The sequence below is a fragment of the Erinaceus europaeus genome, chromosome 8 (assembly GCF_950295315.1).
Source record: "Erinaceus europaeus chromosome 8, mEriEur2.1, whole genome shotgun sequence".
In the NCBI taxonomy this organism is placed as follows: Eukaryota; Metazoa; Chordata; class Mammalia; order Eulipotyphla; family Erinaceidae; genus Erinaceus; species Erinaceus europaeus.
The window spans coordinates 6,096,154-6,122,930 of NC_080169.1; the positions used below are offsets into that span (position 1 = coordinate 6,096,154).

At 41.6% G+C, this 26,777-nt stretch overlaps 1 protein-coding gene across 6 annotated transcripts in view; it reads left to right on the forward strand.

The window, feature by feature from the left end:
- The first annotated feature begins 7,417 nt into the window (after window positions 1–7,417).
- Window positions 7,418–26,777, forward strand: part of AMPH (amphiphysin) — a 196,504-nt gene continuing 177,144 nt past the window's right edge. For all 6 annotated transcript variants that reach the window (XM_060195839.1, XM_060195840.1, XM_060195841.1 and 3 more), the window contains exon 1: window positions 7,418–7,570. In XM_060195839.1, coding sequence (XP_060051822.1) covers window positions 7,502–7,570 — 69 coding nt within the window. In that variant the 5' untranslated portion in view covers window positions 7,418–7,501. The remainder of the gene's footprint in view (window positions 7,571–26,777) is intronic.

The following is a 26,777-nucleotide window of genomic DNA, read 5'->3' on the forward strand; positions in this document are numbered from 1 at the left end:
AGCCCTGCTTCACCACTCGCAAAGATTTCCCCCTGCAGGTGGGGACCAGGGACTTGAACCTAGGTCCTTGTGCACTATAACATGTGCACTCAACCAGGTGCACCTGTCCCTTATACCATGATTTTTTTTTTTGCCTCCAGGGTTATCATTGGGGCTCAGTGCCTGCACTACAAATCCAAGGTAACAGTTCTTGTGGCAATAGCTTCAGAAGTAACTTTGCAGACAGTGTTGTGAGAGGTGACAGAAGACAGACAGAGTGGGTGTGGGGAACAAGTCTGCTCCTGGAGGCTATTTTTTCCCTTTTGTTGCCCTTGTTGTTCATCGTTGTTGTTATTGCTGTCGTTGTTGGATAGGACAGAGAGAAATGGAGAGAGGAGGGGAAGACAGAGAGGGGGAGAGAAAGACAGACACCTGCAGACCTGCTTCATCACTTGTTAAGTGACCTCCTCTTGCAGGTTGGGAGCTGGGGGCTCGACCCCCACCATTTTTCTAGCCTATCATCTGTCCCTGGACATCTAGACTGCTTCCAAGTTTTGGCTATTATGAATTGTGCTACTGTGAACATAGATCTATTCCGATAGTTGCTTTTGCTTCTTTTGAGTTACTTCCCAGAAAGAAATTGCTGTATCAAAGGGCAGGTTAATGTCTAGTGTTCTGAGAAACCTCCAAACTGCCAAGGTAACTTTTCTTGTGGCAATAGCTTCAAAAGTAACTTTGGAGACCGTATTGTGAGAGGTGACAGAAGACAGAGTGGGTGTGGGAACAACTCTGCAGTTATGGGTGGGGTTTATGAATAGCTGCATTCAAGATGCAAACTGGGCCAATTCATAAAAAAAAAAAAAACCTCCCAAAATCTAAAATGCTTTTTCTACATTCCATTTTTTTTTAAATTATATCACTTTGCTTTCATTAAAAACCTACATTAGTCCTCTTTTTTTTTTTTTTTTTTTTTTTTTTTTTGTTAACCAGAGGCAATATGAAGAGGATTTTAGTCTTTAAAGCAAATTATGAGAAATGGAACTAGCATTCAGTATTTTTTTTGTAGTGTTCACCCTGAGGAGTGAGGGTGGCATTATTAAACTTCTTACTTGTTAGATAATTTATATAGACTGTGTATGTATGACAGAATTCCTTATTTTATAATGTGTTAGTACTATTTTAAGCTTTATGTGTTATTTGACATGGAATACTAGGTTATTTTCAGAGGCTGTAAACAATAAAATAACTTTCCATATAAATCAGTCCTTGTTACTTTTTCTTTTTTTTATTCACTTATTTTTAGATTTTCTTTTTTGGGCAGGGGTAGATAGCCTAATGCTTATGCAAAGAGACTCTCATTCCTGAGACTACGAAGTCCCAGGATCAACCAACCCTATGTACCACCATAAAGCAGAGCTGGTCAGTGCTCTGGTACCAAAAAAAAAAAAAAAAAAAAAAAAAAAAAGGCAGAGGTAGAAAAAAACATCTTTAAAAAATTTATTTTGTACAGAGACAGAGAGACATTAAGAGGATTGGGGGAGATAGAGAGCTGGAGATAGTGAAGGCCCTGCAGCCCTGCTCGTGAGAAGCTTTCCCCCTGCAGGTGAGGACCAGGTGCTTGAACCCAGGTCCCTGCTCACTGTAATAATGTCTGCACTCAACCAGGCACGACACCACCTGGGTCTGCTTCTCCCTTTAATCACATATTGATATAGGAAAGGTTCCTTAAGAAAGCTCTACTTCTAGAAAGTGGGGGAAACCTGAATATGAAAAAAACTAAACATTGGTTATAGGTTTTGAATGTGATCAATGTTATAAGGCAGGGGCTGTTCAAACTAGAAAACTTTTGAGTGAAACAGTGCAGCTATACAAACAATTAAGAGGCCCTAGAAAATGTGCTAATTCATCCACTATTCATGAATTTTAATAGCCTAATTGTAGATAGAAAATAGCACACAGTATTTGCAAGAACTTCTTGAGAAAAAAAATGTGACTAATTAGAATTTCTATTTAGCTTTGAGCTCTGACCTTTCCACTGGCTTGTCAGCTTTTAAGTGATGCTCAAGTAACTTGTTTGGGATACGAGAGCTGTCTTGTAGCTATTTTGTGTAAATCATCAAACAAGATGTTAAGATGTGCTGAAATTCTGAGACAGTACTATTATTTTCCTGATTCTATGTAAAATAAAGCTGTGGTCTCTTATTCTGTGTTTTGAGATACATTAGTGATGTATTTTTTTTTATTACTTCTTTACTGGGGAATCAATGGTTTGCAGAGGTGCATTAGTGACGTATTGTTAGTACAGAGAGGAAGCTGCTATTTTTAGATTTGGTTAAATTAGGAAAGGAAGAGGCCAACCAAGTAGGCAAAATTTAGTAAAAGTCTCTGTGTAAATAAAATACAAATAGCTGGTAAAATTTGAGGGGCTGACTGTAAGTCCACTTACTATACAGATCAGTTTTCCATCGCTATTTTATTATCTGTGAGAGAAAAATAGAAATTTATTTTTAAACAAAGAGGAAAATGTAAGAACAAGTCAGACATTAGTTGGAACTCTCATTTAGGTTCAATCAATTTTTAAATGATAAAGCTACTTTATCTGATATACAATGACAGAAAGGAGGTGTGAATTTTTTAACATTTTTTTTTCCTTTATTGGGGGATTAATGTTATACAATTGACAGTAAATACAACAGTTTGTACATGTATAACATTTCCCAGTTTTCCACATAACAATACAGCCCCTACTAGGTCCTCTGTCATCCTTTTCCAGGACCTGAGCTCTCCCCACTACCCACCCCAGAGTCTTACTTTGGTGCAATACACCAACTCCAGTCCAGGTTCCGCTTAGTGTTTTTTCTTCTGTTCTTGTTTTTCAACTTCTGCCTGTGAATGAGACCAAAAACCACATGGTCATATCAATAGATGCAGAGAAAGTCTTTGACAAAATGCAACATCCCTTTATGATGAAAACACTACAAAAAAATGGGAATAGATGGAAAATTCCTGAAGATAGTGGAGTCTATATATAGCAAACCTACAGCCAACATCATACTCAATGGTGAAAAACTGGAAGCATTTCCACTCAGATCAGGTACTAGACAGGGCTGCCCACTATCACCATTACTATTCAATATAGTGTTGGAAGTTCTTGCTATAGCAATCAGGCAGGAGCAAGGAATTAAAGGCGTACAGACTGGAAGAGAAGAAGTCAAACTCTCCCTATTTACAGATGACATGATAATATATATAGAAAAAAACATAAGTTAATCTAGTAAGAAGCTTTTGGAAATCATCAGGCAATACAGTAAGGTGTCAATCTACAAAATTAACATTCAAAAGTCAGTGGCATTCCTCTATGCAAATACTAAGTTAGAAGAAGTTGAAATCCAGAAATCAATTCCTTTTACTATAGCAACAAAAACAATAAAATATCTAGGAATAAACCTAACCAAAGAAGTGAAAGACTTATATACTGAAAATTATGAGTAGGCATATTTTAGTTATATTTCAAAGGGCCTGTAGCTATACTAGTGTTGTTCTTTTTTTTTTTCTTTCTTCTTTTTTTTTTTTTTGCCTGAGCCTGAAATCTGATATGCAGGTGGATCCAAGTTTCTGTCTGGGGAGATGATGTCATGGCTGGGAAAAGGACCAGAAAGCTGGATCAGGGAAGAGAGTAGCTCCCTAATATGGGAAAGGGGTTTAAATATTGTTGACTATAAACCCCATTGATTTGATGTCATCTGGGGCCCATAATTAGCTCAGGAGCCTTTAGACCTGAGCTCGCATTCTGTGGTCATCAGTAGGAATGTTCCAAGCTGCCCCAGTATCGACCCATCTTCCTCAGATGGAGCATAGAGTATGTTGTTGATCCTTTGTTGATCCAAGTTGAGGGCCAGGTCCTATGGGGGTCCACAGAGGGTCTAATCTGTTGTTCCCCAGCGTGTGCTTAAGTCTTTAGCAGCACCAGCAGCATCCTGGTCAGTAATGGTGAAGGCGCTTCATCCAGCTGGTTTCTGAGCCTTTACTTACACTTAGGTTGCCTCTGGTTTCAAAGTTACATCTCCATTGGCCAATCAGGTTCGGGTTGACATCTTATCCTATGTATACATATGTCTCTGTCTTTATCACACTAAGCAGGCACACTATGGTTACTATAGTCACTAGGGTGACATGTTCACTACAGATCCCAAGCTTGAGAATCCAAGGATTTATCCACTGTGCCATTATCTAGACCACTTTGGTAAATCTTAATTGAATTAATGTTAAATATAATTTGCCACCTAAGTTTCTCATAGAAACAGAATAATATTGTGGTTACTTTTACATTATAGTCGAATCTACGTGGAAGTGTGCTGGGAAACTGTGCAGATGCAGTCACATCTGCCATGTTGTCCCCTCAGGCTATTGGTAGTTCCCGCAAGAGTTGGGACATTCTCGGAGTGCCTTTCCCAACCAATCAATCCTGTCCTGGCTTGTCATTCCTGGTTTTTGCCCTATAAAGTCCTTCTTCTTCCACTCCTCGTTCTTTTGCCCGCGTGAACGGAGGGTGCGGTGTGTAGTGGGAGGCGGCCATTTAGGCTAGCTCCACGTAGCCCAAACCACTGCGCTCTCACCCTACTCTGAGGTGTCCGTGTGAGTAAAGAATTGTGTTCCCTCTCCGCTCAGATCTCTTCTCTCTCTCTCCTCCGCATCGCAGCCCGACAGAACTGGATGCGTCACATTTCTCCTTGATGGATTGTGTTGAAGAATGGATGTCAGCTATGAGAATGAGACACAAGGAGTCATGGGGGGGAAGGTTCTAGTGATGTTGATAATGAAGGGAGTTCACATACAATATGGATCGTACATCTCTGGAATCTGAACTTACCACTGACATCACTTGTCTTGGGGGTTCCCATAATTTGCAGGGTTTTAAGCATCTTTCTTAGAGACAACCACAAGGAATCAAAGGGCAGCTGAATGAGTGGGATTCTGATGCCCCAAATACAGAGAGAACCCACCTGGTTAGCAGATTTGGGGTCTGCATAAGATTCTATTTGAGAAAAGATTCCTCTGCATGATATAACAATATTTAAACATTTACTGTAGTTGGGGTACAGGCCTTCCCCCACTCCTGGTCCAGTAGCATTTTTTTTTAATAATTATGAGAGAATGAAAACTCATGAGCTATTCTCTTGCATGAATGAATTTTTCCAACAGTTATTTAGACAGCACTACTATGTCTGACTAAGAGCTTCATCAGTATTATAGTGACTAGAATGAGCCACATGGCAATTTGAAAATGGACACCAGTTTACCTCTTAGTTGGAGTTAAATGATTTGAAAACAAGAGACAGTTGACAACTTTTTTAATATGCTTAGAATGTATTCCAAATAGAACTATCAAGAAATGGCAAACTTCCCTTTTCCACCCACATTACAGAACTGGATTAGGGCATCTAAATGACAAGCTAACCATTTGCAATTTTATGTCAAAAGATATTCACCGTGTTCTAAAGAAGTTATTCTGGGGGAATAAATGCAAGGGTGGACAAAAGTTGACAGTGGGAACTGGTGGCTCTGGCTCTAGAAAAGTAGAGACAATGCAAATATACAGCTCAATCTTTTAAAATAAATATTCTTTATTTGTAGAGGGAAGACGGTGGGAATGATAGCCAGCCCAGAACAGGAGTAGAAGAGACTCTGAACTTCACGGTGTATCAGAGTGACCATGGACCTGTATCAATACATCTGGTGTATGCTAACATTCTGAATCTGTAACGTTATGGCCATGATCCCAGAGGCAGAGCTAATATTCGGAAGCCCCCTGCTTTGAAGAGGTAACGCAGTGTCTCGGCACACACATAGTCTTTTTCTACTGAGAGTTGACTAAAAGAAGAACCACATTTCTCTTTATTGAACTCTGAAGCAAAAAATCTGTTTACTGAGCATATTGGAAGTAGGGTGTCCGACTCACTAAGGTTTATCCAAGGCTGTTGCAGTTTTGCATCAAAACTGTACTCTGGATACTCTTTCGTTTGCAGGCAACAGAGGTCAGCAGTCACCCTGATGAGAAAAGGGCCAGGTATATATACTGGGCATTCCACTAACCCTTACAGAAGTGGCTTATAAAACAACTATCATTTTTGCTTGCAATGCTGTTGTATAATTCAGCTTTAACATGTTTTCACCTCAGTCAGCTGTCTTAGTTGGGCCGTGGCCCTACTAGGATGTCCATTCTTCATGAGTACACAGAATGGGTGACAAGGGGTGCACTTTTTTGGTCTGGATGGCCTACCTGGTTGATACTCATGGGATACTAACACTTTCCATTTCAGAGCAGCTCAAATTAATTTAAAATCTTTGTTTATTGGATGGAGACAGCCAGAAATCAAGAGGAAAGGGGGAGACAGGGGGAGACAAAGGAAGAGAGATACCTGCAGCCCTGCTTCACCACTCGTGAAGCTTTCCCCCTGCAGGCCCCGAGCTCAAGCCTGGGTCCCTTCGCACTCACTGTAAGATGTGCTGGAGAGTCGGGCAGTAGCGCGCAGTGGGTTAAGCGCAGGTGGAGCAAAGATGTGCTCGACCAGGTGCGCCACCACCTGGACCCCAAGCAGCTCAAACTGTCAAAAGTTTCCAAATCCTCAGTCTTTTAAAAAAATATGTATTTATTTATTCCCTTTTGTTGCCCTTGTTATAGTTATTATTGCTGTTGTTATTGATGTTGTTGTTGGATAGGACAGAGAAATGGAGAGAGGAGGGGAAGACAGAGAGAGGGAGAGAAAGACAGATACCTGCAGACCTGCTTCACCGCCTGTGAAGCGACTCCCCTGCAAGTGGGGAGCCGGGGGCTCGAACTGGGATCCTTACACCAGTCCTTGAGCTTTGTGCCACCTGTGCTTAAGCCGCTGTGCTACCACGGGACTCCCAAATCCTCAGTCTTTCCATTCACCCCCCCCCCATACACACACACATACACACACTCTCTTTTCCTTATTTTATTTTATTGTTTTTTTTTTTTTTTTTTTGGTAGGGTGGTGGTGGAGAGAAATCTGAAGTCCTCTCTCCTTCTCTATCATGGAATCTGCCTAAAAGCCAACCAACCAACCAACCAACCAACCAAATCAACCCAGAAGGGCCTTGGGCCCTTGGGGCTGCCAGTCCACTTCCTTCCCTTTCTCTTCCAGATCTCCTCCGTCCTGTGGGCACAGACTGGGCATCTCCACTTGAGTTTCCTCCCCTCCCGTCCTCTGTCCTCTGTCCTCTGTCCACCCGGCCCGGCCCGGCCAGCTCCGAGCTTGTGGACTCTGCTCTGTCGCTTTAAGCGTCCCCGCCCGCCGCGCCCCTCCGTCAGCCCTGCGGGCGCTCCCCGCTCCCAACTGCCCGCCGCCCGCCGCTCCTCCCTCTGCTCCAGCTTCTCTGCGTCCTCCTCCTCCTCCTCCTCCTCCTCCTCATCCTCATCCTCTCCCGCTCCTCCTCGCCGCCTCGGGCTGGGCTCCGTCGCTCCTCTGCTCCCCGCAGCCTCCCCGGACGCGCAGCCATGGCGGACATCAAGACGGGCATCTTCGCCAAGAACGTCCAGAAGCGGCTCAACCGCGCGCAGGAAAAGGTCAGGAAGCTGGGTGCGCGGTGCAGGGGCCCTCCGGGGATGCGGATGAGGCCGGGCAGCCCGCCTGCCGCGGGGCCGCGGGGCTGCGGGGCTGCAGGCGCTGGTGCAGATGCGGGCGGCCGGAGGGAGCGGAGCGCACGGGGCGCTGGAGCCCGTGGTCCTCAGTCCCCGAGGGTCGCCCGGCTCGCGCGGTTCTCCGGGCCGCGAGGTCGCAGGTGCAGCAGGTGCAGCGGCTGAGCGCAGCTCCCTCCGGGCTCGCCCGCTGGCTGCCGGCTGCTGTGCTGGCGGGGACGCGGCCCGCGGGTCGGGTCCGGGCGGGCGGGAGGCTGCTGCGGCAGGGCAGCTGCTGGGTGATAGAGTTAGCACGGAAGCCTCTGCACCCTGAGATCTCGGAACCCCTAGGACTGGTAGCGAAAAAGGCATGAAATGCAGTATTAGGGAGCAAATCCCAGAGTTCAACATAGAGACACAGGCACACACTCTGCGCTGTTTTTCGTGTGTGTGTGTGTGTGTGTGTGTGTGTGTGTGTGTGTGTGTGTGTGTTTTGATGCCGGTATCCTTCTCTGGAAGGTCAAAAATAAATATGACCTGAACCTAACAGTTGTTCTCTGCACGTTTCTGTACAAAGGAGGGCGTTTTATTCCATGTTTTCCTTAAACAAAAAATAAAAAAACAAACCCTTATTTCATAGGTCAGGCTCCGTGTTATTTTACAAGACTCGAGTAAACTGACTGCAGTCATTCATTTTTTCTCTCCCCTGGGATGTGGACAAATTATTCCAGGTCCACAGCACAGACAGCCCCAGCAGTTGCACAGAGATGTTCAGTCAGACATTGGTTTTACCTGGCTTGCCTGGCCACAGCTGGTTATCAAGACCTGGTTAGCACTAGAGATCTTCCAGAGATCTTCCTTCTGTGGTCCCAGTGATGGACGTTCATAGGGTAGCTTGAGCATTGGACTTGAAAATGAACACCACATAATGAACCCCATGGCTTGTATCAGCTGAACTGTGTTCTCTTAAGGCAATAGTTTCCATTCTTGGGTTACTATGCTTCAATTGAACCGGAAGTCAGGTTTGCTACATGGCTTGTTATGATAGTGAATTTCGGTCTTCAGAGCTGGCCTGGCTCTCCGGTCCAAGCTCACTGAGCGCTGAGGAATCGTGGATGTGTTTTGCCTCAGGGTCAGGCCCAGAGCTCGGATGCTTCTGTTTCCTCCCTCCAGACACGCACACGCTCAATGCACTAAGAGGATTGTATTTCTTTTAATATCTAACCAAGCTCATCCTGAACTAACGACATCCTCTTCCTGCTGCTGCTTTTGCAGCAACGAATTAGCAAGGTTTTCTGCCCCCATTTAGTCCCCTGTCCCTGGTCACCTGTCCAGAAAGTGGACAGAATCTGCTGGCACCTGGGCCAGGTTTTGTCATCATTTAACCCACTTGAAGGTGTTCTTCACCTGTGATCTACCTCCTCCCCAGTCCAGGTAATAACTTGAAGCTTTAAGTGTGAAGCTCTTCATTGAATCCATGTTCCACCTGTGAAGGAATTTAGTGATAAAGTCTGCCTTTCCACGTATGAAATTATTTCCGAATCTAGGTCACCAGCTGTTAATATGCCAAAAATAAACACAAAGAAAATGTAATCTGTTTTTCAGAGCATTCAGGTCTTTATGAATTGTTTAAAACTCTCCTTTTTAAAAATTGTGAATGACAAGTGTGTGTCACAATTACAAGTGTGTGTGTGGGGGGTGGTCTCTCCTGAGTGGAGGGCTAAAAGAGCTTTGCAGGGGACTTCCAGTGACCCCTTTCCCTTCTGTGGGGAGAGCTGCTGCTGACGACTGCCTGTTGCACATAGCTCAGGAGGTTAGTATACCTAGAAACGGGGTGTATGGGCTTTGCCTCTGGGTCTGTTCTGGTCCCTTCCTAGTCCTGTGCAACATAAAGTAAAAAGGGCATGTAGGAATCCAGGGAGAGCTAATCCAGCCAAATCCACATAAAATCTACTGGAAAGGGGGTTGGGTGGCAGCGCAGTGGGTTAAGCAAGTGCACGTGGCACAAAGCGCAAGGACCGGCATAAGGATCCTGGTTTGAGCCCCTGGCTCCCCACCTGCAAGGGAGTCACTTCACAGGCGGTGAAGCAGGTCTGCAGGTGTCTATCTTTCTCGCCCCCTCTCTGTCTTCGCCTCCTCTCTCCATTTCTCTCTGTCCTGTCTAACAACAACAACATCAATATCAACTACAACAACTATAAAACAAAAAACAAAAAACAAAGGCAACAAAAGGGAAAATAAAAAAAAGCTACTGGGAAATGGAAAGCACAGTTTAGCATTTGTGGCTGCAAGCTTCACGCCACTTTCCCTTCAGTGATTTCTTCCATGCACATCTCTGGTCTCTCCTCTTTTTCCAGTGTCCAGATGTCCCGTTACAATAATGATCTAGCCGATGTATTCTTGAGACCTCTTGTTCATTTTTCTTACAGCCAAACATTTTAAATCCTTGGTTTTCTAATTCTCTGCACTCCACTCCAATAGCTTGCCTTCTACATACACTACTGAAACTACTCTTAAAAGTGATTTAATCTTTTTATTAATTAAAATACAGTTTTTATGGGGCGGGTGGGCCATGATGCACCTGGTTGAGCACCCGTGTTATAATGCACAAGGACCTGGGTTCAAGCCCCCAGCCCCCATCGGCAGGGATAAAGCTTCATGAGTGATGAAACACTGCTGCAGCTTGCTCTCTCTTTCCCACTCCTCTCTAGATTTCTCTCTGTCCTATCTAATAAATAAATAAAATATAAAAGAATAAAAATAAATTAAAATATCTTTTCTTGTTGTACATCTATGAATATTTATTGGAGAAAGAATGAAATACACATAACAAGTGACAGGTGATTTTTAGAAAGCCCAACAAAATCAGGACACTGACAGTTCTGCCATTCGTTACTTCACTGCTGTCTGATGTATACACTATAGGCTTTTTCTTTTATTTGTTTTAAATATTTATTTATTTCATTTTGTTGCCCTCGTTGTTTTATTGTTGTAGTTATTATTGTTGTTGTTGATGCTGTTTATTTTAATACCTAGATGACCTTGCAGAAAAGTTTTATCAATTTACATTTTCACCAAAGGTCCATGATACTCTTACCGATATTAGATCATAAGATTTAAAGTGATCTCTAGCTGTGGCATTGGAAAGATAGTTTCTGCCTCACTTGTGGCTTTTTGAAGGATTATTTATTTATTTTTAAAAGATTTTATTTATTTCTGAGAAAGATTGGAGGAGAGAGAAAGAACCAGACATCACTCTGGCACATGTGCTGCTGCGGATCAAACTGGGGACCTCATGCTTGAGAGTCCAAAGTTTTATCATTGTGCCACCTCCCGGACCACTGAAGGCTTATTTATTCATTTACTGTCGTAAGAGAGACAGAGAGATGAGTGCACTGGTCATCCATAGCATTTTGCAACACCTGGGATTGATCCTGAGGTCTCATAGGCAAGTTGTCTGCACTGCTACCAGGAGCTCTCCCTAGTCCTCTTAACACTTGTTCTGGTTTTTAAAATTTTATTTATTTATTTATTTTACCAGAGCATTGAACTGCTGGCTTATGTTGGTGTGGGGGATTGAACCTGGGACTTTGAAGCCTAGAAATGAGAGTTTCTTTGCATGAACATTATGCTCTCTACCCTCATCCTGTCCTGATTTTTTTAAAAAGAAAGGCTGGCTATTAATACAGAAGCCAGATCTGCCACCTTCTGCACCCCATAAAGATCTTGGGTCCATACTCCTACCCAGAGGAATAAAGAATAGGGAAGCTTCCAATGGAGGGGAAGGGACAGGGAGCTCTGGTGGTGGGAACTGTGTGGTATTGTACCCCTGTTCTCTTACCATCTTGTTTACCATTGTTAAATCACTAATAGACAAATAAGATTGTCTTGCTATTTGTAAAAGCAAAATTTTATTAATATTAACTACTGCAAACATTTTTCTGTTTCTATTTATTTTTAATTTTTGATAACTTTTAATGATTTTGGGGGCTCAGTGGTTTGCAGGATAGTTGTTGACATACGGGCATAGTTTCTCATCTCCTGTGATAGGGATCTGCGAAACAGTCTCACCTCCAGCTTTCTCCACCATTAAGCACCAGGACCCCAAAGGTCTCCTCTCCCACCTCTTTCTTTCTTTCTTTCTTCCTTTCTTTCTTTCTTTCTTTCTTTCTTCCTTCCTTCCTTTTTTTCTTTCTTTCTTTCTTTCTTTCTTTCTTTCTTTCTTTCTTTCTTTCTTTCTTTCTTTTGCCTCCAGGGTTATTGCTGGGGCTCAGTGCCTGCACTATAAATTCACTGCTCCTGGAGGTTATTCCCCCTCCCCTTTTTTGTTGCCCTTGTTATTTATTGTTGTTGTTACTGCCTGGGACAGAGAGAAATGGAGAGAGAAGGGGAAGACAGAGAGAAAGGTAGACACCTGCAGACCTGCTTCACTGTCTCTGTTTTTTTTTTTTTTTAAATATTTTATTTATTTATTTTCTCTTGTTATCCTTGTTGTTTTTCGCTGTTGTTGTAGTTATTATTGTTATTGATGTTGTCGTTGTTAGATAGGACAGAGAGAAATGGAGAGAGGAGGGGAAGACAGAGAGGGGCAGAGAAAGATAGACACTTGCAGACCTGCTTCACCGCTTGTGAAGCGACTCCCCTGCAGGTGGGGAGCCGGGGGCTCGAACCGGGATCCTTATGCCGACCTTGTGCTTTGCTCCACCTGCGCTTAACCCGCTGCGCTACCGCCCGACTCCCCCCGTCCTTGTTTTGTACCACCTACGCTTAATCCGCTGTGCTACCGCCTGATTCCCCCCCCCAAATCTTTTTTAAGGTGTTTTGCTTTGGTGCAATATACTACCCCCAGTTTTGGATAAATTGTTATGGAGAGTGTTACATCTATGTCTCATATATTTGTTTAAATCTATCCATTCGCTTTCTATGTTTGCACATGTGTGCATTGATGTAGTTAGGATCATATAACAATCAGAAAAGTCAATTTAAAGTAGTTCAAGGAAAAGGTCAATTTATTTGCTAAAAATGGATATATATATATTTGAATGTGACTTAATATATATTGACATTTTATGTGCTATATACTTACATACACACACACACACACACACATACACTAACTTGATTGTATGGGGTAAGTACAGTTACAATTCCATTTTATAAATAAGGAAGAGATTAAGTGGTACATCTAGGATCACTCACAATGTAGTGAAATAAAAGTTTGAACCTAAGCAATACAGTGCTTCCCCATATACATAGATTTCAGGCCTACAGGAAATCAGAGTCTAAACCACAGATATATCAGATGCTTTTCCCTCATCTTGAGCTCTACTATTTACACTGCTAACCTTATTATTTTAAAAATACTTTATTTATTCAAAGCACAGGGACTGGCGTAAGGATCCTGGTTCGAGCCCCTGGCTCCCCACCTGCAGGGGAGTCACTTCACAGGCGGTGAAGCAAGTCTGCAGGTGTCTATCTTTCTCTCCCCCTCTCTGTCTTTCCCTCCTCTCTCCATTTCTCTCTGTCCTATCCAACAACGAACGACATCAACAATGGCAATAATAATAACCACAAGGAGGCTACAACAAAAAGGGGGAAAAATGGCCTCCAGAAGCGGTGGATTCATGGTGCAGGCACTGAGCCCAGCAATAACCCTGGAGGAAAAAAAAATACTTTATTTATTTTAATGAGAGAGACATAGGGACATAGGGAGAAATACACACACACACACACACACACACACACACACACACACACACACACACAGAGAGAGTGAGTGGAGATAGTAGTTAGGCAAAGAAACTCTCATGCCTGAGGTTCCAAAATTCCAGGTTCAATCCCCTGCACCACCATAAACCAGGACTGAGAGGTGCCCTGGGGAAAAAAAAGATAAAAAAAAAAGACAGACACCAGAGCACTGCACAGCTCTGGTATATGGTTGTGTTGGGGGACTGAACCTGGTCCCTTAGCCTCAGGCAAGAGAGTCTTTTGGCATAACCATTGTGCTGTCTCCTCAGCCCATCAGCCTTATTCTTGGGAAAGTTCTCTTTTGGTGATGAGTTGTGTGGCAGTACTTCTAGACAGCAGAGTTCGTTTCCTTCTTCATTTACAGAAAACCCCCTAGGATTACCCTCATTGTCCCAAAATGGGCCTTGGGAGAAAAAAACCAACTCTTCTGTCAGGAGCCAGGACCCTGAGTTGGATTAGGCTGAATCAGATACTTATTGATAATTTTGATATCTTTTTTTTCCTATTTTATTTTATTATTTTATTTATTTAAGAAAGGAGACATTAGCAAAACCATAGAATAAGAGGGGTACAATTCTGCACAATTCCCATAACCCGATCTCCATATCCCATCCCCTCCCCTTATAGCCTTCCCATTCTCTATCCCTCTGGGAGTATGGATCCAGGGTCGTTGTGGGTTGCAGAGGGTGGAAGGTCTGGCTTCTGTAATTGCTTCCCCGCTGAACATGGGCGTTGACTGGTCGGTCCATACTCCCAGTCTGCCTCTCTCTTTCCCTAGTAGGGTGGGTCTCTGGGGAAGCGGAGCTCCAGGACACATTGGTGGGGTCTTCAGTCCAGGGAAGTCTGATCAGCATCCGGAACCTGGTGGCTGAAAAGAGAGTTAACATACAAAGCCAAACAAATTGTTGAACAATCATGGACCTAAAGACTGGAATAGTGGAGATGAAGTGTTGGGGGTATTCCCTGCATGCTCTTGTGTACTTCTGCTTTCAGGTAGATATTTTTCCCCTAGTTTATGGGCACGGGTGAAATTTTTGATATCTTTATTTTTGAAATATCTGTTAAGGTTTTAGCCTATGCTTTTATGTAGTTTGTTTTCCAATTTATCGATCGTAGTAATCTTTCTGTTTTCATATACGGATATTTGTCATACTGTCCTGTACTTCATAGCCGCTAGTGATGTCGCTACTGTTTTTTGACTTTGTTTGTTCATATAGTTTTTTCATTTACTGTCAATTCTAGTCAATATGTTTATCCAGAAGCACTTTACTTAAATATTTACTGTTATCATCATTATTATTAATAATCTATTTAATTTTTTTTTAAAATTTTTTATTTGAGAAAGGATTAATGAACAAAAACATAAGGTAGGAGGGGTACAACTCCACACAATTCCCACCACCCAATCTCCATATCCCACCCCCTCCTCTGATAGCTTTCCCATTCTCTATCCCTCTGGGAGCATGGACCCAGGGTCATTGTGGGTTGCAGAAGGTAGAAGGTCTGGCTTCTCTAATTGCTTCCCCACTGAACATGGGCGTTGACTGGTTGGTCCATACTCCCAGTCTGCCTCTCTCTTTCCCTAGTAAGGTGTGTCTCTGGGGAAGCTGAGCTCCAGGACACCTTGGTGGGGTCTTCAATCCAGGGAAGCCTGGCCAGCATCCTGGAGGCATCTGGAACCTGGTGATTGAAAAGAGAGTTAACATACGAAGCCAAACAATTTGTTGAGCAATCATGGATCCCAAGCTTGGAATAGTGGAGAGGAAGTGTTAGGGAGGTACTCACTGCAAACTCTAGTGTACTTCTGCTTTCAGGTATATATTTTGCAGTAGTTTATGGATACGTGTGCACATAAGCTCTCTCTCACAGAAACTGGTGTATATCTAGGTTATGGGACTTTGTTAGAAAGTGAACTATCTGAGATGAAATTAGAGTGTACTATAAAAGAAAAGGTCTCACCCGAGTAATGAAGCTGAAGGGTTGTCATTCCACACGTGAAGTCTCTGGACACAGTCTGAGGTGAAGCATGTTGAGGTGGCAATCGTTGCGTTGGTTAGGTTGTGATCGGCGGATGCAATATTATTTGGTTTGGATTGGGAGATGCATACGGGAAAGTGGGCCCTATCCAAGGGTTCCAGGACTGGGGGAAGTAGGGGCTCTATAGTGGAGATGTGAGGTTCCTGCTGTCTTAGGGTTCAAAAAGACAATCGATAGTTAATGTTATCATCACATTATTTGTTAATTGGGTTAACTTTGAAAAGTTCTTTTGTTATGGTTTGCTGTACAGTATCCAGTATCTTGTATATAGCTGTGCTATTGGATGCTTCTAATATACTTGGTCTAGGCTTTTGAGAGAGTCCGCATATCAAATACACAGCCTATATATTAAAAAGATTCAGTTTGTGTTTTGAGAAACTTTGAGACATACAATTGATTTCCCCCCTCTCATATTAATTAACTACTGATTTATATGTCTGCATTTTGCTAGGAGTGTACATAAACACCATTCCCACCACCAAAAGACTGTGACCCATCCCTCCCGCCCACTCCCACCCCCCACTGGCCCAGGAAGCTGCATGTCTACCCCTCACCACTGGGTTTTTACTTTGGTGCCCTACTTACAATTTGATCAGGTCCTGCTTTTAGTTTCCCTTTCAGATCTTCTTAGTCAACTTCTGTTGATGAGTGGGATCATCCCATACTCATCTTTATCTTTCTGACTTAGTTCACTTAACATAATTCCTTCTAGCTCTGTCCAAGATGGGTCAGAGAAGGTGGGTTCATTGTTCTTGATAGCTGCATAATATTCCATTGTGTATATATACCACAGCTTTCTCAGCCACTCATCTGTTGTTGGGCACCTGGGTTGCTTCCAGGTTTTAGCTATTATGAATTGTGCTGCTATAAACATAGGAATACACACCTCTTTTTGGTGGGGTGTTATGGAATCCTTGGGGTATAACCCCAGGAGAGGAATTACTGGATCATATGGAAGGTCCATGTCTAGCCTTCTGAGAGTTTTCCAGACTGCTCTCCACAGAGGCTGGACCAATTTACATTCCCACCAGCAATGTACAAGGGTTCCTCTGTCCCCACATCCTCTCCAGCATTTGTTGCTGCTGTCCTTTTTGATGTATGCCATTCTTACAGGAGTGAGGTGGTATCTTAGTGTTGTCTTCATTTGCATTTCTCTGACAATCAGTGACCTAGAGCAGTTTTTCATATGTTTGTTAGCCTTTTGGATCTCCTCTGAGGTGAATGTTTTGTTCATTTCCTCTGCCCATTTTTGGATGGGGTCATTTGCTTTTTTGCGGCTAAGTTTGCTGAGCTCTTTATATATTTTAGTGATTAGTTTCTTGTCTGATGTCTGGCATGTGAAGATTTTCTCCCATTCTGTGAGGGGTCTCTCTGTTTGTTTAATAGTTTCTTTGGATGTGCAGAAGCTTTTCAATTTGATGTAGTCCCATTGGTTTGTTTCTGCTTTAGTCTTCCTTGCAATTGGGTTTGATTCATCAAAGATGTCCTTGAGGTGTATGTGGGAAAGTGTTTTACCAATGTTTTCCTCTAAGTATTTGATTGTTTCTGGTCTGACATCTAGGTCTTTGATCCATTTGGAGTTGATTTTTGTTTCTGGTGAGATAAAGTGGTTCAATTTCATTCTTCTGCATGTTTCAACCCAGTTTTCCCAGCACCATTTATTGAAGAGAGCCTCCTTTTTCCATTTAATCCTTTGGGCCCCCTTATCAAAGATTAGATGCCCATAGGTGTTGGGATTTACTTCTGGACTTTCAATTCTGTTCCACTGGTCTGTGTGCCTATTTTTGTTCCAGTACCATGCTGTTTTGATGATGATGGCTTTATAATATAGTTTAAGATCTGGGAGTATGATTCCTCCATTTCTGTTTCTTTTCCTTAAGATGGTTTTGGCAATTCTAGGTGTTTTCAGGTTCCAGATAAATGATTGTAGTGTTTGTTCTATTCTCTTAAAGAAGCCTGGTGGAACTTTGATGGGTATTGCATTAAATTTGTATATGGCTCTGGGGAGAATATTCATTTTGATGATATTTATTCTTCCAATCCATGAGCATGGGATATCTTTCCATTTCTTGGTATCAGTTTCTATTTCCTTGAGTAGCGACTCATAGTTTTCAGTATACAAGTCTTTCACTTCTTTGGTCAACTTTATTCCTAGGTATTTGATTGATTTTGCTGAAACAGTAAATGGGAGTGACTTCTGGATGTCTTCTTCTTCAGATTTAGTGTTTGCATAAAGAAATGCCACTGATTTTTGTACATTTATTTTGTAGCCTGATACCTTGCTATATTGCCTAATAACTTCCAGTAATTTTCTACTGGATTCTTTAGGTCTTTCTATGTATACTATCATATCATCTGCAAATAGTGAGAGCTTGACTTCTTCCCTTCCAATCTGTATTCCTTTGATTTCTTTCTCTTGCCTGATTGCTATGGCAAGAACTTCCAATACTATGTTGAAGAGTAACGGTGACAGTGGACAGCCCTGTCTAGTCCCCGATCTGAGGGGGAATGCTTTCAGCTTCTGTCCATTGAGTATGATGTTGGCTGTAGGTTTGCTATATATAGACTCCACTATCTTGAGGAATTTCCCATGTATTCCCATTTTTTGTAGAGTTTTGAGCATGAACGGGTGTTGGATTTTGTCAAAGGCTTTCTCTGCATCTATTGAGATAATCATGTGGTTTTTGGCTTTGCTTTTATTGATGTGGTGAATGACATTGATTGACTTACGGATGTTGAACCAGCCTTGCATTCTTGGGATGAATCCCACTTGGTCATGATGAACAATCTTTTTGATGTGTTGCTGAATCCGGTTGGCCAAGATCTTGTTTAATATTTTGGCATCTATGTTCATCAGAGATATTGGTCTATAGTTTTCCTTTTTTGTTCTGTCCCTATCAGCTTTTGGTATCAGGGTGATGTTGGCTTCATAAAAGGTTGTAGGGAGTATTCCTGTTTCTTCAATCTTATGGAATAGCTTAAGAAGTATGGGTATTAACTGTTTCCTGAAAGTTTTGTAGAATCCGTTTGTGAAGCCATCTTGTCCAGGACTTTTGTTGTTGGGGAGATTCTTAATAACGGTTTCAATTTCTTTGTCTGTGATTGGTGCATTTAGATTTTGTAGTTCTTCTTGGTTCAGTTTTGGAAGTGCATAGGTTTCTAGGAATTGTTCCATTTCTTCCAGATTCTCTAGCTTGGTGGCATATAGTTCTTTATAGAAGTTTCGCAGGATTCTCTGGATTTCTGTGGTGTCAGTTGTGATAGCGCCTCCATCGTTTACAATTCTATTAATTTGAGTCTTCTCTCTTTTTTGTTTGGTGAGTCTGGCTAGGGGTTTGTCAATTTTGTTTAATCTTTCAAAGAACCAACATTTGGCTTCATTGATCTTTTGTATGGATCTTTTATTTTCGATGTTGTTTATTTCTGCTCAAACTTTAGTGAATCTATTTAATTTTTGCTCAGAGAACTGCTCAGCTCTGGATTATGGTGGTGTGGGGGATTGAACCTGGGATTTTGGAGTGTCACGCAAGAGAGTCTCTTTGCATAACCATTATGCTAACTACCCCCACCCTTACTTCAATATTTAATTATTCTGGGATTAAGCTACTTTTGGTCTACCTTCTATTTGTGAAACCCAGTAGCATTTGTTTTATTTTATTGATTTATTTGATAGAGACATCCAGAAATAGAGAGGGAAGGGAGTGATTGCAGAGAAAGAGAGACAGAGAGACACTTGCAGCCCTCCTTCACCACTCCTGAAGCTTTCCCCCTGCAGGTGGGGACCAGAGGCTAGAACCTGCGTCCTTGCGCACTGTAATGTGAGTTCTTAACCAGATGCACCACTGCCTGGCCCCTTGAGTTCGATATTTTTCGTGCCATTTTATACCCCAAGTAATTATTGTATAACAACCATGGGTGCAGTATATTTCATGCATTAGAACTTCCCAACTAAATTGTAGATGTGTGAAGACAAGGACCAGATGTCTTTTGAATCGTCTGTCCGTAGTGATGCAGTACTGACTTGGCTTTTCATGTTCTCACCTGTTTACTTCCTACCTCTGTGGACACAGTGCATGGAAGCATCCTTTACAATTATTCCTTGTCTGGTTTTTGTGAAATTACATTAACGGTTTTACTGTTCACCACTGTCCTTTGTTAGGACATTTTGTGAAAGTAGTGCGTCAAATCTAGTTTTCCATATGGGAATAGTTCTGGGTAGGAACTCCATCAATATTAGATTAAACCATGTTAAATTGGTATTTTGTGAATCAAACCAACTAATACTGATAACCATGTGCCTGAACCCAACATGAATTGTGTAATATGGCAAGAAAAACAGTGGAGACTAATTTCATATGTTTAAATGATATTTTCTTTCCTCTCTTTCTCTTTTGTCATCTCTGGGGATTCAACACTCTAAACGGACTTTTTTTTTTTTTTTTTTTTTTTTTTAGCTAGAGTCACAGAGACAAAAAGAAAGAAAGGGAAAGAAATTATAACACCTGGTTGAGTGCACATGGAATCAGGCCCCGGTCCCCAGCTTAAGGGGGAAAGTTTTGCAAGTGGTGAAGCAGTGGCATAGGTGTCTCTCTGTCTCTCTTTTCTGTCTCTCTCTTCCCTCTTGATTTCTGATAATCCCTAATAAATAAAAAGAAAGAGAATTAAAAAAATAAATTATAGTCCCCAAGCTTCCTTCAGTGCAGTGGGGGCTGGGATTGAGCCTGGGCTTGTTTTTTTATTGTTGATTTATAGATGAACATTCAATTTTTTTTCTCAAAGAGAAATTTGGATGATGTATGTGTTTACCTGTGTGTTACACATCTCTCTCTCCATGCGTGCGTACGTGTGTGTGTGTGTCTGTGTGTGTCTGTGTGCAAATGTCTGTATGTAGAAATGAAGGACCAGAAGACTCCAGGAGTCGTAAAAAGTTTTATGAACCAGTGGTAAATTAATATATTTTATTCCAAATAAAACACCCCTCTTAGATGTAAAATTTCAAGTTAACTAGTGTATTTTGTGGAGGTCTAGTGGAAATAGTTGTCAAGGATTAATCACTTTCTTACCAGGAGTGTTTTATGGTATTTAAGCTGGAGTCCTTGCAGTCTACTTCTCTGAAAGTTGTTTAAGGTAATTCCAGCTTATGTATCAATCACAAAAAAGTTGAAACATGCATCTTAAAAACTGATACATACTTTTGGAAGGTGACAGATAAAGATGAGACAAGATGGGCAGATTTATTTATAGTTGCATCTGGTTTTCATTGGTCTCATCTGTTTGACTTTGAGGTGTAGCAGTAATACTGTCCAGTGTGCTTCTGTATGGTTTTGATCTCTTGGAAAGAAAGCTTACTCGCTGAATACTAGTCCATCAGAGGCCAGGCAGTGGTACATCCAGTGAGTGCACAGGATATCATGCCTAAGGATCTGGGTTCAAACCCCTGGTCTCCACCTACAGAGAAGAAGCTTCACTAGCAGTTAGATAGTGCTTCAGGCATCTCTCTTCCTCTCTCCCTCTTACTGCTTCCTCCCCTCACAAATTTCTCTCTATCCTATCAAATGAACGGGGGGGGGGGGGGGAGAAAAAATGCCTGCCAGGTGTGGTGGATTCTTTGTGTAGACACCTAGCCCCACTGATAACACTTGTGGCAAAAATAAAACAAAGGGGCTGGCTGGTGGCATATCTGGTTAAGCTTACACCTTACAGTGCCTGAGGACCCGGGTTCAAAGTCCAGTCCCCACCTGCAGGGGCAAAGCTTCATGAGTGGTGAAATGGTGCTGCAGGTGTTTCTCTTTGTCACTCTCTATCTTCCCCCATCCCTCTCAATTTCTGTCTCTATTCAATAAGTACATAAATTAAATTTAAAAAATTAAAATAAAAAGAACAAAATGCCCCAAACATTAATTAGATTCTAAGTTTAATTTTTAAATAGTATTTTGTTGGAATGTATCTAAATTGATATTATCGTGTGTGTGTGTGTATGTGTTTGTTTCTTTTTTAGTGTATGATTTTCAAATGTCTATACAGGAATCTTTTTTTTCTTTAATTTTATTTTTTTCTTTCTCTCTCTCTCTCTTTTTTTTTTTTTACTTAGGGTAATGCTTTATAGTCATTTAAGTCATGACAAATGAGCATGGTTTCCTTATGCACCAGGACCACACAATTTTCTTCCACCCTTCCTCCCCCTTTCTCCAGAGCCCTTTGGTTTGCTGCAATACACCATGTCCAGTCATGGTTCACTTTGTGTTCTCCCTCCCTGCTTATTATGCCTATTTACTATCCCTATTTATTATGTCCTGCTAATAAGGGGGATAGTTCAGTATTTATTTTTCCCCTCTCGAATTATCTGTTCATTTATTATAATATATACAAAACAGAATTTGGTTGAAATGAAGAAGCATCGTCATTTAGTTCTCTTCCCCCTGTGCACTGAGTCGGGTGATGCAACTCCCAGACCCCTGAAAGACATCTCAATTCTCAGGGTTACCTTTCTCCTTAGCAGCGACTTAGTATGTGGGCTCTTATCTTCTTGAAACACCTTGAATTCATGATTTACATGTGGCCTGCCTGATAAACGATTCCAAAATAGTCAAATTCACTGAAGCCAGATGAAGACATCTCCCCTTTAAGCTAGCCATCTGGAATTCCCAGTGAAAGCAAGTGAACCAACTTCACCATGAGAGTCTATCCTGAAAGACCTATTTTTAAATTTTATTAGTGATATAATATTAAATTACACGATTACATGTCAACAGGGGTATTAATTCCACACTGATTTCACCACCAGAGTTCTGAACCCCCAACCCCTTCACTGCAAGCCACAGCAGTTCTCCTAAGGCTGCAGCCAAGGTTTGACTGTCATCTCTGCAACCTTCTGTCTGGATTTGTACATAACTTCCCGCTTTACCTTCCAGGCCCAGTCCTCTCTTCCCCTCCACGACACACAGAGATGTATTGCTACATCCAGATGTCCCTCCCTTTTTCCTCCTTTCTCTCCAGGTGCTGATGGAGCTGAATAGAACCCTCTTTTTCTCTCCCTCCTGTCGCTTTTCCCCCACTGGGAGTAAAATTCTTTATGGGGTGTAGCAGGTGGGAGTTCTGGCTTTTGTCATTACTTCTTCGCTGGGCATGGGCGGAGAATACATTTCTCCAGGTGGGTCCATACTCCCAGCTTGTGTCTGTCTTTCCCTAGTGGGGCAGGTCTCTGGAGAAGTGGGGTTCCAGGACACACTCGTGGGGTCGTCTGCCCAGGGAAGTCAAGATGGCATCATGGTAGCGTCTGCAGCTTGGTGTTTGGAAGGTGACAGGGCATGCAGGAAGACAAAATGGTTAATGAATGGTTAATGAACCAAAAAGTAGGAACAGAGCAGATGAGTTAGGGATCTTAGGGTGCAAGGAAGCTAGGAAGTCCATTTTCAGCATTACACGGTCTCTTCTAGTTCTGTCTGAGATGATGCAAAGGAGACTTGATCGTCTTTAATGGCTGAGTAGTGTTACATCACATTATTTTAGCCCTTCATTTGTCATTGCACATCTGCATTGCTTGTAGGTTTTGGCTATTACAAAGTGTGCTGCTATCAACATAGGTATTCGTACATCTCTTCTGATAGGTGCATTTGTCTCCTTTGAATAAATTGACTTCATAGAGTAGGTCCATTTCTCACGTTGTGAGAAATCTCCAGGCTGTTTTCCACAAGGGCTGGACGAGTTTACACTCCTACCAGCAGTGCAGAAGTGTCCTTTTATTCCTTACATCTTGTCCAACATTTGTCATTTCTGTCCTTTCTGATGAATGACATCCTCACAGAGGTAAAGTGGTATCTCTTGTCTTCACGTGCATTTCTCTGATAATCAGTGACTTTGAGCACCTTTTTTGCGTGTCTGTTTGCTACCTGCATCTCTTCTTTGGTGAAGTTTCTGCCCATGTCCTTGTCCCATTTTCTAACCCCTCTCTCTCATACATACCTCCCCTAAACTCTCATGCATTGTGCTTTTATTTTTCTTTATCTATTTATCTTTAATATATTCTTTTCTTCTTTATGGTTTCTTCTTTGATCACTGGCTCCTGGGGAGTGCATTTTTTCACTTCCGCCTATTTGCTAGTTGTCATTATTGACTTCTGATTTCACCCATTGTAATTGCACAGCACACTGTGATCATTTCGGTCCCTCTAGATTTCTTGAAGGAGGAGAGTGAGGTAATTAATTGGGTGAAGAGGATCAAAAGTTACACACTTTTGGTGTATTGCACCAAAGTAAAAGACTCTGGAGTGGGTGGGGGGGAGAGTTGTTCAGATCCTGGAACAGGATGGCAGAGGACCTAGTGGGGGTTGTATTATTGTGTGGAAAACTGAGAAATGTTATGCATGGACAAACTATTGTATTTACTGTTGACTGTAAAACATTAATCCCCCAATGAAGAAATAAAAAAAAAATTGTGAGAAGACAAAAAAAAGTTATAAACTCCTGGTTATAAGAAGCCAGGGTGAAATGTACAACATGGTAGCTAGTTAGTAATACTGTATTATCATTATGAAAACTGAAATTACACCTTACATATTCTCATCATATAAAGAACTGGTAACTATATTAAATAAACATTGTGGTAATCATCTCACAGTATCTGCATATATCAAATTATTGTATTCCCCATCATCATTTATACAATGTGATATATTATGTATTTCTCAAGAATCTTGAGAAATAAGGTTTGCGGAGGCTTATAAACATAGGGCTGATCCTAGACAATGTCTCTGCTTACCTGAGAATGACTGCAGTCTTCCGGTGTGGAGTAAAGTTTCTGCAGATGGGGGTCTGACTGTTTGGTTTGCAGTGTAGTTCTAACCTCAGTCTTCCTACCGATTTCCTCCCTTCCTTTCTTTCTTTCTTTCTTTCTTTCTTTCTTTCTTTCTTTCTTTCTTTCTTTCTTTCTTTCTTTCCTTCCTTCCTTCCTTCCTTCCTTCTTCCTCTTTCTTTCTTTTTTTCTTATGTATTTATTTACTTTTATTAGTGATTTATAAAATTACAAAATAACAGTATAATTCCACACTATTCCCACCACCAGAGTTCCATGTTCCCATTACCCACCATTAGAAGCTTCAGTGGTTTTCCTAAGGTCACAGCTATGGGTTAACTATTGGTTCTATATCTATCTATCTATCTATTTATCTATCTATCTATCTATCTATCTATCTTCTATCTATCCATATCTATATATTTGCCTATTTTTTCTATGGTCTTACCATCTCTTCCTTTTTAAAAAGTTTTTATTTATAAAATGGAAATATTGACAAGACCATAGGATAAGAGGGGTACAATTCTACATAATTCCCACCACCAGAACTCCCTTTCCTATTCCCTCCCTTGATAGCTTCCCTATTCTTTGTCCCCCTGGGAGTATGGGCCCAGAGTCATTATGGGGTGCAGAAGGTGGAAGGTCTGGCTTCTGTAATTGCTTCCCCGCTGAACATGGGTGTTGGCAGGTGGATCCATACTTCCAGCCTGTCTCTCTGTTTCCCTAGTGGGGCAGGGCTCGGGGGAAGTGGGGCTCTGTCAGGCTGTTTCATTCATATTGAAAGTAAAGCAGTTTACAGCCATACCAAGCTGAGCCTGCCAGATCTTGCCTGCTCTCAGGAGCTGAGTAGGGTCTGGCCTGGTGAGCATGGAGAAAGTGAGATAGTGGGTCTTTGGCTAGTGTTGCCTCTTCTTTTCAGTGCTGTCAGGTCTTGATTCATGTATGTTGACCATCTTTATATGCACATAAATATTTACATCTGTCATATCTTTGTGAGTTGGCCTTTGACTTATTTTAAAATGTCTTTTTTGTGACTAGTAATAATTTTTATCTTAAAGTCTATTTTGTCTCATGTTGGTATATCCACTGCATCTCTCTTTTGGGTACCACTTGCATAGTCTGTCTTTTCCAGCCTTATAGTATCAACCTACTCGTGTCTTTGAATCTGAATTAAGTTGGTAGTATATAGTTTCAGCTGGTGTTTGCCTTTTCTTTGGAGTTTTGAATCTGTTTGCACTGAAATTGACATTAATTTATAGTAGGGCTTGTGTCTGTCACGAGTGCTTGTTTTTTTTCTATTAAGTATCTATATTCTGATGTGCTCTTCGAATTCCAGTAACACCCTTGACTATCTCCGCTAAAACACTTGCATGACATGACAAGAGGGTTCCGTCTCTGAAGAAGCTACAGTGCTTTCGGCTAAATGTCTATTCTAACATTTGTTTTAAATCAGATGAAATTGAATTCATTTTGTGAATCAAAAAATCGTTGGATGTAATGAGTTTAATACACTTCAACTTACGCACACAAGCATTTGATGAGGGATCATCTTTTGCTGCAACATGGTCGGGACTGAAGAGAAAAAAAAAGAACAAAAAAGGCAAATACGGAATGATTTCAGTCAGATATGAGATCTCAACACACAGTGCAGGCGAACAAAATTAAACAATAACAAACCTGGAGGTTCTAAAGCAGAACTGAGTTTATCAAAGTGGGGAGTCCAAGAAGGGGTGAAGGGGTGATGGGGGTCCAGTGGACTGTGGAGAAAGGATGTGGTCACCTTGATGGTCAGTGTGGTGTGAAAGAGAAAATAATCTGAAGATAGGTGGAAGTGTACCTTCAGCATAAGTAGTGTTATACATTAGTGTTACCTTAAAAAACAGAAATACACACATTCAGTCTTTTTTTTTTTTTAATTGAATTTAGCACCTAGAGTCTGCAGAGTCCTGCTGTGAAAGTCAGGAGTGTTTTATGTGAAAGGTGGAAAGATGACGCAGGAAGAGTCCAGCAATTCTCTTAGTTTGGAACAGAGGATAATGAGCAGGTGCTTGATTACTTAGAAATCACCCAGACTGAAAGAGAGAGACAGGCTGGGAGTATGGATCCACCAGTCAACGTCCAGGTTCAGCAGGGAAGCAATTACAGAAGTTGGACCTTCTACCTTCTGCACCCCACAATGACCTTGGGTCCATACTCCCAGAGGGATAGAGAATAGGAAAGCTATCAGGGGAGGGAATGGGATACGGAGATCTGGTGGTGGGAACTGAGTGGAGTTGTACCCCTCTTATTTTACGGTTTTGTTAATGTCTCCTTTTTTAAATGAATAAAAAAAATTAAAAAATTATTATTTTTTGCACTATATAGCTTCCCAGGACTGTTACTATGAAATCAAGATCTTTGCTAACTGTTGTTATATATCTGGTTTCTCTTCAGACCGTATACATCTTTCACCTTTTACTAATTGGTGTTATTTCTTAATTAAAAGTTTAAGAAAATTTACCTAAGGCCATATAGGCCTGATAATCATTTAATGATAAGAGTAATAACTATAATTAAAAGTATTTCAATAAAAAAAAGAAAT